This window comes from Oncorhynchus gorbuscha, unplaced genomic scaffold (assembly GCF_021184085.1).
Source record: "Oncorhynchus gorbuscha isolate QuinsamMale2020 ecotype Even-year unplaced genomic scaffold, OgorEven_v1.0 Un_scaffold_522, whole genome shotgun sequence".
NCBI classification, from domain to species: domain Eukaryota; kingdom Metazoa; phylum Chordata; class Actinopteri; order Salmoniformes; family Salmonidae; genus Oncorhynchus; species Oncorhynchus gorbuscha.
This window is the reverse complement of record NW_025745349.1, coordinates 1-15876: the sequence shown is the minus strand read 5'-3', so window position 1 is coordinate 15876 and position 15876 is coordinate 1. Positions and strand designations below refer to the sequence as shown.

General features: G+C 43.4%; 1 protein-coding gene across 1 annotated transcript; it reads left to right on the top strand.

Moving 5' to 3' along the window:
- Positions 1-217: 217 nt before the first annotated feature.
- Positions 218-15089, top strand: LOC124018451 (BTB/POZ domain-containing protein KCTD19-like; the record flags this gene model as incomplete). Its single annotated transcript, XM_046333773.1, has 5 exons — positions 218-227; positions 471-606; positions 9525-9634; positions 12904-13129; positions 14947-15089. Coding segments are annotated over exons 1-5 (625 nt in total), but the record flags the coding sequence as incomplete, so codon positions are not given.
- Positions 15090-15876: the final 787 nt, after the last annotated feature.

The window sequence follows — 15876 nt, the reverse complement described above, 5'->3', positions numbered from 1 at the left end:
GGCCCCCCATAGTCAGCCCAGTGTCCTCAGGTAGGCCCCCATAGTCCAGCCCAGTGTCCTCAGGTAGGCCCCCCATAGCCAGCCCAGTTTCCTCAGGTAGGCCCCCCATAGCCAGCCCAGTGTCCTCAGGTAGGCCCCCATATCCAGCCCAGTGTCCTCAGGTAGGCCCCCCATAGCTAGCCCAGTGTCCTCAGGTAGGCCCCCCATAGCCAGCCCAATGTACTCAGGTAGGCCCTCCATAGCCAGCCCAGTGTCCTCAGGTAGGCCCCCATAGCCAGCCTAGTGTCCTCAGGTAGGCCCCCATAGCCAGCCCAGTGTCCTCAGGTAGGCCCCCATAGCCAGCCTAGTGTCCTCAGGTAGACCCCCATAGCCAGCCTAGTGTCCTCAGGTAGGCCCCCATAGCCAGCCCAGTGTCCTCAGGTAGGCCCTGATGTCACTGTGTTGTTGTGTAGTTCATGACGTGTCCTCAGGTACCCCTGGGTCTGGTGGGGACTCCATCTGGTCGACGGTGACGGTCAGGTGCGGTACTGCTTCGTTCCCATGGAGCGGTCCGCCTGTACCCCGCCTGGTGACGCCTCACAACCTGCTGTGGCTGTGTGTCCTCAGGTAGGCCCCCCACCTGGTGTACTCAGGTCATCGAGTGTGACAGCTCCTCTTCAGATTCATAGGTAAGTTTCATTTAATTATTTGGCCTAGGGACCATAGGCTATGTCGAGGACTCATCTACATCACACTCTGTTCTGGGCAGCTAGTCTTCTCAACCTTGTTCCACCCCATACCGGATGTTCTGGTGTCTGCTTCCAAACTCCAGCTCCAAAAGGTTGCAAGTTCTGAATCCCGAGCTGACAAGATACAAAGTCTTTAATTCTGCCCTGAACAAGGCAGTTAACCCACTGTTCTGGGCCAGCTAGTTAACCCACTGTTCCACCCCATAGACCAGTTAACCCACTGTTCCTAGACCAGTTAACCCACTGTTCCCCCTGAACCAGTTAACCCACTGTTCCTAGACCAGTTAACCCACTGTTCCTAGACCAGTTAACCCACTGTTCCTAGACCAGTTAACCCACTGTTCCTAGACCAGTTAACCCACTGTTCCTAGACCAGTTAACCCACTGTTCCTAGACCAGTTAACCCACTGTTCCTAGACCAGTTAACCCCACTGTTCCTAGACCAGTTAACCCACTGTTCCTAGACCAGTTAACCCATTGTTCCTAGACCAGTTAACCCACTGTTCCTAGACCAGTTAACCCACTGTTCCTAGACCAGTTAACCCACTGTTCCTAGACCAGTTAACCCACTGTTCCTAGACCAGTTAACCCACTGTTCCTAGACCAGTTAACCCACTGTTCCTAGACCAGTTAACCCACTGTTCCTAGACCAGTTAACCCACTGTTCCCTAACAAGGCAGTTAACCCACTGTTCCTAGACCAGTTAACCCACTGTTCCTAGACCAGTTAACCCACTGTTCCCCTGAACAAGGCAGTTAACCCACTGTTCCTAGACCAGTTAACCCACTGTTCCTAGACCAGTTAACCCACTGTTCCCCAGTGAACAAGGCAGTTAACCCCACTGTTCCTAGACCAGTTAACCCACTGTTCCTAGACCAGTTAACCCACTGTTCCCCTGAACAAGGCAGTTAACCCCACTGTTCCTAGACCAGTTACTGTCTTAACTGACTTGCCTCGTTAAATAAAGAAAAAAATATCCAACAAAGAAATCAACATCAAACTAAAATTCAAAATCGAGAAAACTCCTAGAAGTATCTTTTATTTATGATTTATGTATCTGTTATTCTACCAGGTAAGTTGACTGAGAACATGTTCTCATTTGCAGCAACGACCTGGGGAATAGTTACAGGAGAGGAGGAGGGATGAATGAGACAATTGTAAACTGGGGATTATTAGGTGACCATGATGGTTTGAGGGCCAGATTGGGAATTTAGCCAGGACACCGGGTTAACACCCCTACTCTTACGATAAGAGCCATGGGATCTTTAATGACCTCAGAGAGCCAGGACACCGGGGTTAACACCCCTACTCTTACGATAAGAGCCATGGGATCTTTAATGACCTCAGAGAGCCAGGACACCGGGGTTAACACCCTACTCTACGATAAGAGCCATGGGATCTTTAATGACCTCAGAGAGTCACCCTTCTTACACCCTCATTATAACCAAAAACACACATTCATAGACCGTAAACACAAGTTTCTCTCTTCAGGCTCATATCGCTCAAGTCATTTACAACATATACAGAGATCTTAACGTAGCCTCTATTCCCATTACAACCAAACACCAATCAACTCAATAGGAACTCCCAACAAACCTACCTCTCAAAGCTTCAGTTACTGTTTCCCACTCCAGTGGCCTTATGCCTTCACAAGTAGCTACAGTAAGGACCAGTGTTACCCTCTGGTATTATCTCTAGTAGCTACAGTAAGGATCAGTATTATCTCTAGTAGCTACAGTAAGGACCAGTGTTACCCTCTGGTATTATCTCTAGTAGCTACAGTAAGGACCAGTGTTACCCTCTGGTATTATCTCTAGTAGCTACAGTAAGGATCAGTATTATCTCTAGTAGCTACAGTAAGGACCAGTGTTACCCTCTGGTATTATCTCTAGTAGCTACAGTAAGGATCAGTGTTACCCTCTGGTATTATCTCTAGTAGCTACAGTAAGGATCAGTGTTACCCTACTCTAGTAGCTAGTAAGGACCAGTGTTACCCTCTGGTATTATCTCTAGTAGCTACAGTAAGGATCAGTGTTACCTCAGTGGTATTATCTCTAGTAGCTACAGTAAGGACCAGTGTTACCCTCTGGTATTATCTCTAGTAGCTACAGTAAGGATCAGTGTTACCCTCTGGTATTATCTCTAGTAGCTACAGTAAGGATCAGTGTTACCCTCTGGTATTATCTCTAGTAGCTACAGTAAGGATCAGTGTTACCCTCTGGTATTATCTCTAGTAGCTACAGTAAGGATCAGTGTTACCCTCTGGTATTATCTCTAGTAGCTACAGTAAGGATCAGTATTATCTCTAGTAGCTACAGTAAGGATCAGTGTTACCCTCTGGTATTATCTCTAGTAGCTACAGTAAGGATCAGTATTACCCTCTGGTATTATCTCTAGTAGCTACAGTAAGGATCAGTATTATCTCTAGTAGCTACAGTAAGGACCAGTATTATCTCTAGTAGCTACAGTAAGGATCAGTATTATCTCTAGTAGCTACAGTAAGGAACAGTATTACCCTCAGTGGTATTATCTCTAGTAGCTACAGTAAGGATCAGTATTATCTCCTACAGTAAGGACAGTATTATCTCTAGTAGCTACAGTAAGGATCAGTATTATCTCTAGTAGCTACAGTAAGGATCAGTATTACCCTCTGGTATTATCTCTAGTAGCTACAGTAAGGATCAGTATTATCTCTAGTAGCTACAGTAAGGACCAGTATTATCTCTAGTAGCTACAGTAAGGACCAGTATTATCTCTAGTAGCTACAGTAAGGATCAGTATTACCCTCTGGTATTATCTCTAGTAGCTACAGTAAGGATCAGTATTATCTCTAGTAGCTACAGGAAGGACCAGTATTACCCTCTGGTATTATCTCTAGTAGCTACAGTAAGGATCAGTATTACCTCTAGTAGCTACAGTAAGGATCAGTATTACCCTCTGGTATTATCTCTAGTAGCTACAGTAAGGATCAGTGTTATCTCTAGTAGCTACAGTAAGGATCAGTATTACCCTCTGGTATTATCTCTAGTAGCTACAGTAAGGATCAGTGTTATCTCTAGTAGCTACAGTCAGGATCAGTATTATTACCTCTGGTATCAGTATTCTAGTAGCTACAGTAAGGACCAGTATTATCTCTAGTAGATACAGTAAGGATCAGTATTATCTCTAGTAGCTACAGTGAGGATTCAGTATTACCCTCTGGTATTATCTCTAGTAGCTACAGGAAGGATCAGTATTATCTCTAGTAGCTACAGTAAGGATCAGTATTACCCTCTACAGGTATTATCTCTAGTAGCTACAGTAAGGACCAGTATTATCTCTAGTCAGATACAGTAAGGATCAGTATTATCTCTAGTAGCTACAGTAAGGATCAGTATTACCCTCTGGTATTATCTCTAGTAGCTACAGTAAGGATCAGTATTACCCTCTGGTATTATCTCTAGTAGCTACAGTAAGGATCAGTGTTACCCTCTGGTATTATCTCTAGTAGCTACAGTAAGGACCAGTGTTACCTGTTACCCTCTGGTATTATCTCTAGTAGCTACAGTAAGGATCAGTGTTACCCTCTGGTATTATCTCTAGTAGCTACAGTAAGGACCAGTGTTACCCTCTGGTATTATCTCTAGTAGCTACAGTAAGGGACAGTGTTACCTCTGGTATTATCTCTAGTAGCTACAGTAAGGATCAGTGTTACCCTCTGGTATTATCTCTAGTAGCTACAGTAAGGAATCAGTGTTACCCTCTGGTATTATCTCTAGTAGCTACAGTAAGGATCAGTGTTACCCTCTGGTATTATCTCTAGTAGCTACAGTAAGGATCAGTGTTACCCTCTGGTATTATCTCTAGTAGCTACAGTAAGGATCAGTGTTACCCTCTGGTATTATCTCTAGTAGCTACAGTAAGGATCAGTGTTACCTCTGGTATTATCTCTAGTAGCTACAGTAAGGACCAGTATTACCCTCTGGTCTATTATCTCTAGTAGCTACAGTAAGGATCAGTATTACCCTCTGGTATTATCTCTAGTAGCTACAGTAAGGATCAGTATTATCTCTAGTAGCTACAGTAAGGATCAGTGTTACCCTCTGGTATTATCTCTAGTAGCTACAGTAAGGATCAGTATTACCCTCTGGTATTATCTCTAGTAGCTACAGTAAGGATCAGTATTATCTCTAGTAGCTACAGTAAGGACCAGTATTATCTCTAGTCGCTACAGTAAGGATCAGTGTTATCTCTAGTAGCTACAGTAAGGATCAGTATTACCCTCTGGTATTATCTCTAGTAGCTACAGTAAGGATCAGTATTATCTCTAGTAGCTACAGTAAGGAACAGTATTATCTCTAGTAGCTACAGTAAGGATCAGTATTATCTCTAGTAGCTACAGTAAGGATCAGTATTACCCTCTGGTATTATCTCTAGTAGCTACAGTAAGGATCAGTATTATCTCCAGTAGCTACAGTAAGGACCAGTATTATCTCTAGTAGCTACAGTAAGGACCAGTATTATCTCTAGTAGCTACAGGAAGGACCAGTATTACCCTCTGGTATTATCTCTAGTAGCTACAGTAAGGATCAGTATTACCCTCTGGTATTATCTCTAGTAGCTACAGTAAGGATCAGTGTTATCTCTAGTAGCTACAGTAAGGATCAGTATTACCCTCTGGTATTATCTCTAGTAGCTACAGTAAGGATCAGTGTTATCTCTAGTAGCTACAGTAAGGATCAGTATTACCCTCTGGTATTATCTCTAGTAGCTACAGTAAGGACCAGTATTATCTCTAGTAGATACAGTAAGGATCAGTATTATCTCTAGTAGCTACAGTAAGGATCAGTATTACCCTCTGGTGTTATCTCTAGTAGCTACAGTAAGGACCAGTATTATCTCTAGTAGCTACAGTAAGGATCAGTATTACCCTCTGGTATTATCTCTAGTAGCTACAGTAAGGACCAGTATTATCTCTAGTAGATACAGTAAGGATCAGTATTATCTCTAGTAGCTACAGTAAGGATCAGTATTACCCTCTGGTATTATCTCTAGTAGCTACAGTAAGGATCAGTATTACCCTCTGGTATTATCTCTAGTAGCTACAGTAAGGATCAGTATTACCCTCTGGTATTATCTCCAGTAGCTACAGTAAGGATCAGTATTATCTCTAGTAGCTACAGTAAGGATCAGTATTACCCTCTGGTATTATCTCTAGTAGCTACAGTAAGGAACAGTATTATCTCTAGTAGCTACAGTAAGGAACAGTATTATCTCTAGTAGCTACAGTAAGGATCAGTATTACCCTCTGGTATTATCTCTAGTAGCTACAGTCAGGATCAGTATTACCCTCTGGTATTATCTCTAGTAGCTACAGTAAGGATCAGTATTACCCTCTGGTATTATCTCTAGTAGCTACAGTCAGGATCAGTATTACCCTCTGGTATTATCTCTAGTAGCTACAGTAAGGACCAGTATTATCTCTAGTAACTACAGTAAGGAACAGTATTATCTCTAGTAACTACAGTAAGGAACAGTATTATCTCTAGTAGCTACAGTAAGGAACAGTATTATCTCTAGTTGCTACAGTAAGGATCAGTATTACCCTCTGGTATTATCTCTAGTAACTACAGTAAGGAACAGTATTATCTCTAGTAGCTACAGTAAGGAACAGTATTATCTCTAGTAGCTACAGTAAGGAACAGTATTATCTCTAGTAGCTACAGTAAGGATCAGTATTATCTCTAGTAGCTACAGTAAGGATCAGTATTACCCTCTGGTATTATCTCTAGTAGCTACAGTAAGGATCAGTATTATCTCTAGTAGCTACAGTAAGGATCAGTATTACCCTCTGGTATTATCTCTAGTAGCTACAGTAAGGACCAGTGTTACCCTCTGGTATTATCTCTAGTAGCTACAGTAAGGACCAGTATTACCCTCTGGTATTATCTCTAGTAGCTACAGTAAGGATCAGTGTTATCTCTAGTAGCTACAGTCAGGATCAGTATTACCCTCTGGTATTATCTCTAGTAGCTACAGTCAGGATCAGTATTACCCTCTGGTATTATCTCTAGTAGCTACAGTAAGGACCAGTGTTACCCTCTGGTATTATCTCTAGTAGCTACAGTAAGGACCAGTATTACCCTCTGGTATTATCTCTAGTAGCTACAGTAAGGATCAGTATTATCTCTAGTAGCTACAGTAAGGACCAGTATTACCCTCTGGTATTATCTCTAGTAGCTACAGTAAGGATCAGTATTATCTCTAGTAGCTACAGTAAGGATCAGTATTACCCTCTGGTATTATCTCTAGTAGCTACAGTAAGGATCAGTATTACCCTCTGGTATTATCTCTAGTAGCTACAGTAAGGATCAGTATTACCCTCTGGTATTATCTCTAGTAGCTACAGTAAGGATCAGTATTATCTCTAGTAGCTACAGTAAGGATCAGTATTATCTCTAGTAACTACAGTAAGGATCAGTGTTATCTCTAGTAGCTACAGTAAGGATCAGTATTATCTCTAGTAACTACAGTAAGGAACAGTATTATCTCTAGTAACTACAGTAAGGAACAGTATTATCTCTAGTAGCTACAGTAAGGAACAGTATTATCTCTAGTAGCTACAGTAAGGATCAGTATTACCCTCTGGTATTATCTCTAGTAACTACAGTAAGGAACAGTATTATCTCTAGTAGCTACAGTAAGGAACAGTATTATCTCTAGTAGCTACAGTAAGGAACAGTATTATCTCTAGTAGCTACAGTAAGGATCAGTATTATCTCTAGTAGCTACAGTAAGGATCAGTATTACCCTCTGGTATTATCTCTAGTAGCTACAGTAAGGATCAGTATTATCTCTAGTAGCTACAGTAAGGATCAGTATTACCCTCTGGTATTATCTCTAGTAGCTACAGTAAGGACCAGTGTTACCCTCTGGTATTATCTCTAGTAGCTATAGTAAGGACCAGTATTATCTCTAGTAACTACAGTAAGGAACAGTATTATCTCTAGTAGCTACAGTAAGGAACAGTATTATCTCTAGTAGCTACAGTAAGGATCAGTATTACCCTCTGGTATTATCTCTAGTAACTACAGTAAGGAACAGTATTATCTCTAGTAGCTACAGTAAGGAACAGTATTATCTCTAGTAGCTACAGTAAGGAACAGTATTATCTCTAGTAGCTACAGTAAGGATCAGTATTATCTCTAGTAACTACAGTAAGGAACAGTATTATCTCTAGTAACTACAGTAAGGAACAGTATTACCCTCTGGTATTATCTCTAGTAGCTACAGTAAGGAACAGTATTATCTCTAGTAGCTACAGTAAGGAACAGTATTATCTCTAGTAGCTACAGTGAGGATCAGTATTACCCTCTGGTATTATCTCTAGTAGCTACAGGAAGGACCCCATCTAGTATCTCTGGTATCTGACTCTTCACTGTGATGATTCCCAGGACCCTATCTAGTATCTCTGGTATTATCTCTAGTAGCTACAGGAAGGATCAGTATTACCTCTAGTAGCTACAGTAAGGATCAGTATTACCTCTAGTAGCTACAGTAAGGATCAGTATTACCTCTAGTAGCTACAGTAAGGATCAGTATTATCTCTAGTAGCTATCTAGTATCTCTGGTATCTGACTCTTCACTGTGATGATTCCCAGGACCCTATCTATTATCTCTGGTATCTGACTCTTCACTGTGATGATTCCCAGGGCCCTATCTATTATCTCTGGTATCTGACTCTTCACTGTGATGATTCCCAGGACCCTATCTATTATCTCTGGTATCTGACTCTTCACTGTGATGATTCCCAGGACCCTATCTATTATCTCTGGTATCTGACTCTTCACTGTGATGATTCCCAGGACCCCATCTAGTATCTCTGGTATTATCTCTAGTAGCTACAGTAAGGACCAGTATTATCTCTAGTAGCTACAGTAAGGACCAGTATTATCTCTAGTAGCTACAGGAAGGACCCCATCTATTATCTCTGGTATCTGACTCTTCACTGTGATGATTCCCAGGACCCCATCTAGTATCTCTGGTATTATCTCTAGTAGCTACAGTAAGGACCAGTATTATCTCTAGTAGCTACAGTAAGGACCAGTATTATCTCTAGTAGCTACAGTAAGGACCAGTATTATCTCTAGTAGCTACAGTAAGGACCAGTATTATCTCTAGTAGCTACAGTAAGGACCAGTATTATCTCTAGTAGCTACAGTAAGGACCAGTATTATCTCTAGTAGCTACAGGAAGGACCCCATCTATTATCTCTGGTATCTGACTCTTCACTGTGATGATTCCCAGGACCCCATCTAGTATCTCTGGTATTATCTCTAGTAGCTACAGTAAGGACCAGTATTATCTCTAGTAGCTACAGTAAGGACCAGTATTATCTCTAGTAGCTACAGTAAGGACCAGTATTATCTCTAGTAGCTACAGTAAGGATCAGTATTATCTCTAGTAGCTACAGTCAGGATCAGTATTACCCTCTGGTATTATCTCTAGTAGCTACAGTAAGGATCAGTATTATCTCTAGTAGCTACAGTAAGGACCAGTATTATCTCTAGTAGCTACAGGAAGGACCCTATCTAGTATCTCTGTGATGATTCCTGTCATTGTGTTAGTCAGGATGATTCCGTTGATGCATCTGTCAAAATAAGCGTGTTTCTGTAAGTGTGTTTGCTTGCGTGCATGCGTGTGTGTGGCGTGTTTGAATGTATTTCCGTGTGTATCTCTGCGGATGTGAAGCAGCAGCATCTCCTAACAGGTGATGAGAGCCATGTGTCTGTGTTCTGTTCAGCTAATTACCTTCAGACCGGGAAACATCTTCCTGCCAGAGGACTTCAGTGATCATGACAGGTTGAACCAGGAGGCCGGAGTCGCTGGCATGACAGACTTCCTGGAAGAGTTACAGAAACGACCCGGTAGGAATAGGGCTCTGGTCTATAGTAGTACCACTATATAGGAATAGGGCTCTGGTCTATAGTAGTACCACTATATAGGAATAGGGCGCTGGTCTATAGTAGTACCACTATATAGGGAACAGGGCTCCTATATAGGAATAGGGCTCTGGTCTATAGTAGTACCACTATAGGAATAGGGCTCTGGTCTATAGTAGTACCACTATATAGGAATAGGGCTCTGGTCTATAGTAGTACCACTATATAGGGAATAGGGCTCTGGTCTATAGTAGTACCACTATATAGGAATAGGGCTCTGGTCTATAGTAGTACCACTATATAGGAATAGGGCTCTGGTCTATAGTAGTACCACTATATAGGGAATAGGGCTCTGGTCTATAGTAGTACCATATAGGAATAGGGCTCTGGTCTATAGTAGTACCACTATATAGGAATAGGGCTCTGGTCTATAGTAGTACCACTATATAGGAATAGGGCTCTGGTCTATAGTAGTACCACTATATAGGAATAGGGCTCTGGTCTATAGTAGTACACTATATAGGAATAGGGCTCTGGTCTATAGTAGTGCCACTATATAGGAATAGGGCTCTGGTCTATAGTAGTAACTATATAGGAATAGGGCTCTGGTCTATAGTAGTACACTATATAGGAATAGGGCTCTGGTCTATAGTAGTACACTATATAGGAATAGGGCTCTGGTCTATAGTAGTACCACTATATAGGAATAGGGCTCTGGTCTATAGTAGTACCACTATATAGGAATAGGGCCTGGTCTATAGTAGTACCACCATATAGGAATAGGGCTCTGGTCTAAAGGCTCTGGTCTATAAAGTAGTACCACTATATAGGAATAGGGCTCTGGTCTAAAGTAGTACCACTATATAGGAATAGGGCTCTGGTCTAAAGTAGTACCACCATATAGGAATAGGGCTCTGGTCTAAAGTAGTACCACTATATAGGAATAGGGCTCTGGTCTATAGTAGTACCACTATATAGGAATAGGGCTCTGGTCTATAGTAGTACCACTATATAGGAATAGGGCTCTGGTCTAAAGTAGTACCACTATATAGGAATAGGGCTCTGGTCTATAGTAGTACCACTATATAGGAATAGGGCTCTGGTCTAAAGTAGTACCACTATATAGGAATAGGGCTCTGGTCTATAGTAGTACACTATATAGGAATAGGGCTCTGGTCTATAGTAGTACCACTATATAGGAATAGGGCTCTGGTCTATAGTAGTACCACTATATAGGAATAGGGCTCTGGTCTATAGTAGTACCACTATATAGGAATAGGGCTCTGGTCTATAAGTACCACTATAGGAATAGGGCTCTGGTCTATAGTAGTACCACTATATAGGAATAGGGCTCTGGTCTATAGTAGTACCACTATATAGGAATAGGGCTCTGGTCTATAGTAGTACCACTATATAGGAATAGGGCTCTGGTCTATAGTAGTACCACTATATAGGAATAGGGCTCTGGTCTAAAGTAGTAGTACCACTATATAGGAATAGGGCTCTGGTCTATAGTAGTACCACTATATAGGGAATAGGGCTCTGGTCTATAGTAGTACCACTATATAGGAATAGGGCTCTGGTCTATAGTAGTACCACTATATAGGAATAGGGCTCTGGTCTATAGTAGTACCACTATATAGGAATAGGGCTCTGGTCTATAGTAGTACCACTATATAGGAATAGGGCTCTGGTCTATAGTAGTACCACTATATAGGAATAGGGCTCTGGTCTATAGTAGTACCACTATATAGGAATAGGGCTCTGGTCTAAAGTAGTACCACTATATAGGAATAGGTCTGGTCTATAGTAGTACCACTATATAGGGAATAGGGCTCTGGTCTATAGTAGTACCACTATATAGGAATAGGGCTCTGGTCTATAGTAGTACCACTATATAGGAATAGGGCTCTGGTCTAAGTAGTACCACTATATAGGAATAGGGCTCTGGTCTATAGTAGTACCACTATATAGGGAATAGGGCTCTGGTCTATAGTAGTACCACTATATAGGGAATAGGGCTCTGGTCTATAGTAGTACCACTATATAGGAATAGGGCTCTGGTCTATAGTAGTACCACTATATAGGAATAGGGCTCTGGTCTATAGTAGTACCACTATATAGGAATAGGGCTCTGGTCTATAGTAGTACCACTATATAGGGAATAGGGCTCTGGTCTATAGTAGTACCACTATATAGGAATAGGGCTCTGGTCTATAGTAGTACCACTATATAGGAATAGGAGTACCACTATATAGGGAATAGGGCTCTGGTCTATAGTAGTACCACTATATAGGGAATAGGGCTCTGGTCTATAGTAGTACCACTATATAGGGAATAGGGCTCTGGTCTATAGTAGTACCACTATATAGGGAATAGGGCTCTGGTCTATAGTAGTACCACTATATAGGGAATAGGGCTCTGGTCTATAGTAGTACTATATAGGGAATAGGGCTCTGGTCTATAGTAGTACCACTATATAGGGAACAGGGCTCTGGTCTATAGTAGTACCACTATATAGGGAACAGGGCTCTGGTCTATAGTAGTACCACTATATAGGGAACAGGGCTCTGGTCTATAGTAGTACCACTATATAGGGAACAGGGCTCTGGTCTATAGTAGTACCACTATATAGGGAACAGGGCTCTGGTCTATAGTAGTACCACTATATAGGGAACAGGGCTCTGGTCTATAGTAGTACCACTATATAGGGAACAGGGCTCTGGTCTATAGTAGTACCACTATATAGGGAACAGGGCTCTGGTCTATAGTAGTACCACTATATAGGGAATAGGGCTCTGGTCTATAGTAGTACCACTATATAGGGAATAGGGCTCTGGTCTATAGTAGTACCACTATATAGGGAATAGGGCTCTGGTCTATAGTAGTACCACTATATAGGGAACAGGGCTCTGGTCTATAGTAGTACCACTATATAGGGAATAGGGCTCTGGTCTATAGTAGTACCACTATATAGGGAATAGGGCTCTGGTCTATAGTAGTGCACTATATAGGGAATAGGGCTCTGGTCTATAGTAGTACCACTATATAGGGAATAGGGCTCTGGTCTATAGTAGTACCACTATATAGGGAACAGGGCTCTGGTCTATAGTAGTACCACTATATAGGGAACAGGGCTCTGGTCTATAGTAGTACCACTATATAGGGAACAGGGCTCTGGTCTATAGTAGTACCACTATATAGGGAACAGGGCTCTGGTCTATAGTAACTACAGCGTGTCATTCCTACCACAGAATTGATTGGTGATGACATCATGCAGCCTCAAGATGGCTGCCCTCAGATGAAGCAACAGCAACAACAGCAGCAGCATCAGTTGTCCCCTCAACCTCTGTACATTATGACCTTTGACCTGTTGGTGAGGTACCAGGACTCGGCTCTGGGACAGCTCTGTGTGGACAGTAACGTGGAGGGCAGCAGGCTGCATCTCTCTGGCAACGGGGTGGTCTTCCAGCACGTGGAGTAAGTCCACCCAATTCACATAGACTTTATTTATCCTACAGGAGGCCATTATGATATGGAGCAACAAGTCTCTCCATTATCAGTGATGATTAGAGACAGGAGTCTCCTGATCTACTGACCTGACTAGGAAACACTCTGGGCCCCTGTCGTCTATACCTACTGACTAGGAAACACTCTGGGGCCCCTGTTGTCTATACCTACTGACTAGGAAACACTCTGGGGCCCCTGTTGTCGTCTATACCTACTGACTAGGAAACACTCTTGGGCCCTGTTGTCTATACCTACTGACTAGGAAACACTCTGGGCCCCTGTCGTCTATACCTACTGACTAGGAAACACTCTGGGCCCCTGTTGTCGTCTATAACTACTGACTAGGAAACACTCTGGGACCCCTGTTGTAGTCAGTACCTACTGACTAGGAAACACTCTGGGGCCCCTGTTGTCTATACCTACTGACTAGGAAACATTCTGGGGCCCCTGTTGTCGTCTATACCTACTGACTAGGAAACACTCTGGGCCCCTGTTGTCTATACCTACTGACTAGGAAACACTCTGGGCCCCTGTTGTAGTCTATACCTACTGACTAGGAAACACTCTGGGCCCCTGTTGTCTATACCTACTGACTAGGAAACACTCTGGGCCCCTGTTGTCGTCTATACCTACTGACTAGGAAACACTCTGGGGCCCCTGTTGTCGTCTACCTACTGACTAGGAAACACTCTGGGCCCCTGTTGTCTATACCTACTGACTAGGAAACACTCTGGGCCCCTGAGAAAGCTGTCTATACCTACTGACTAGGAAACACTCTGGCCCTGGTAGTCGTCTATACCTACTGACTAGGAAACTAGGCCCTATTCCAGTGGTCCGGTAAAACTCCTGGCCCTATTCCAGTGGTCGGTAAAACTCCTGGCCCTATTCCAGTGGTCCGGTAAAACTCCTGGCCCTATTCTAGAGGTCCGGTAAAACTCCTGGCCCTATTCTAGAGGTCCGGTAAAACTCCTGGCCCTATTCCAGTGGTCCGGTAAAACTCCTGGCCCTATTCCAGTGGTCCAGTAAAACCCCTGGCCATATTCTAGAGGTCCGGTAAAACTCCTGGCCCTATTCCAGTGGTCCGGTAAAACCCCTGGCCCTATTCTAGAGGTCCGGTAAAACCCCTGGCCCTATTCTAGAGGTCCGGTAAAACTCCTGGCCCTATTCCAGTGGTCCATTAAAACTCCTGGCCCTATTCCAGTGGTCCGGTAAAACTCCTGGCCCTATTCTAGAGGTCCGGTAAAACTCCTGGCCCTATTCCAGTGATCCGGTAAAACTCCTGGCCCTATTCTAGAGGTCCGGTAAAACTCCCGGCCCTATTCCAGTGGTCCGGTAACACTCCTGGCCCTACTCCAGTGGTCCGGTAAAACTCCTGGCCCTATTCTAGTGGTCCGGTAAAACTCCTGGCCCTACTCCAGTGGTCCGGTAACACTCCTGGCCCTACTCCAGTGGTCGGTAAAACTCCTGGCCCTATTCTAGTGGTCCGGTAAAACTCCTGGCCCTACTCTAGTGGTGATCATAATGTAATTCAGTGACTGACGTGACTGTAGCTGCTGGAGAGACGGTGAACAGCAGCGTTGTGTCGTTATCTAACGTGGATTTAATGTTCATGCTCCTCATAACGGGCCAGTCACACTGGGAAAAGCCTTTTCATTGGTTCAATTGCAACCTTGCACAGCTTACAACCAATGAAACGGCTTCCTTTCTGACGTAGTGTTTTGTTTGTTGTTGCGGTGAGCAGTGTGAACAGACCCTAAAACTGTCATTCCCATTGGGGGATGTTGCAGGAACTGGTTAGGGACGAGTCGTGTCCCGCTGACAGAGAGGCAGTGTGAGCTGCCGGGGTTGTGTGAGTACCTGGACAGGCAGGATGAGGCCTACCACACCTTCAGAGATGCACTGTGGGAGTTCCTACACAGGACCAGAGGCAGTGAGGAACACACACACACACACACACACACACACACACACACACACACACACACACACACACACACACACACACACACACACACACACACACACACACACACACACACACACACACACGTGTGCATTGTGCCAAAGCAAGTGAGGTAGATAATATATAAAGTGAATGTCTCTCTCTGTGTCTTTCTTTCTCTCTGTCTCTCTCGCTCTCTGTCTTTCTTTCTCTCTCTCTTTCTTTCTCTCTCTCTGTCTCTCTCCATCTCTGTCTCTCTCCATCTCTGTCTCTCTCTCTCTGTCTTTCTTTCTGTCTCTCTCTCTCTCTGTCTCTCTGTCTGTGTTTTACAGGGTGTTTTACAGCAGGGCCCTGGTCCGCCTCAGTGGCAACGTTCAGCATTTATAAAGTTGTTAAAGTTTATGTGGGAACACACTGGTACGCCACTTACTACAAAACCCTGTTAAAGGTACGGTGACACTCCTGTTCCCTCCTCCAGTCTCTGGAATCAGCTCAAACTACAGACGAGAGGGGTTATATTTGAACTTGATTTATTGTTTTATTAGGCAAGTCAGTTAAGAACAAATGTTTATTTACAATGATGGGGAACAGTGGGTTAACTGAGGTGCAGTAAGTAGGACAGTAGCAGTAGACATACAGTATAGGGGAGGTGCAGTAAGTACAGTATAGGGAGGTGCAGTAAGTACAGTATAGGGAGGTGCAGTAAGTACAGTATAGGGGAGGTACAGTAAGTACAGTATAGGGGAGGTGCAGTAAGTAGGACAGTAGCAGTAGA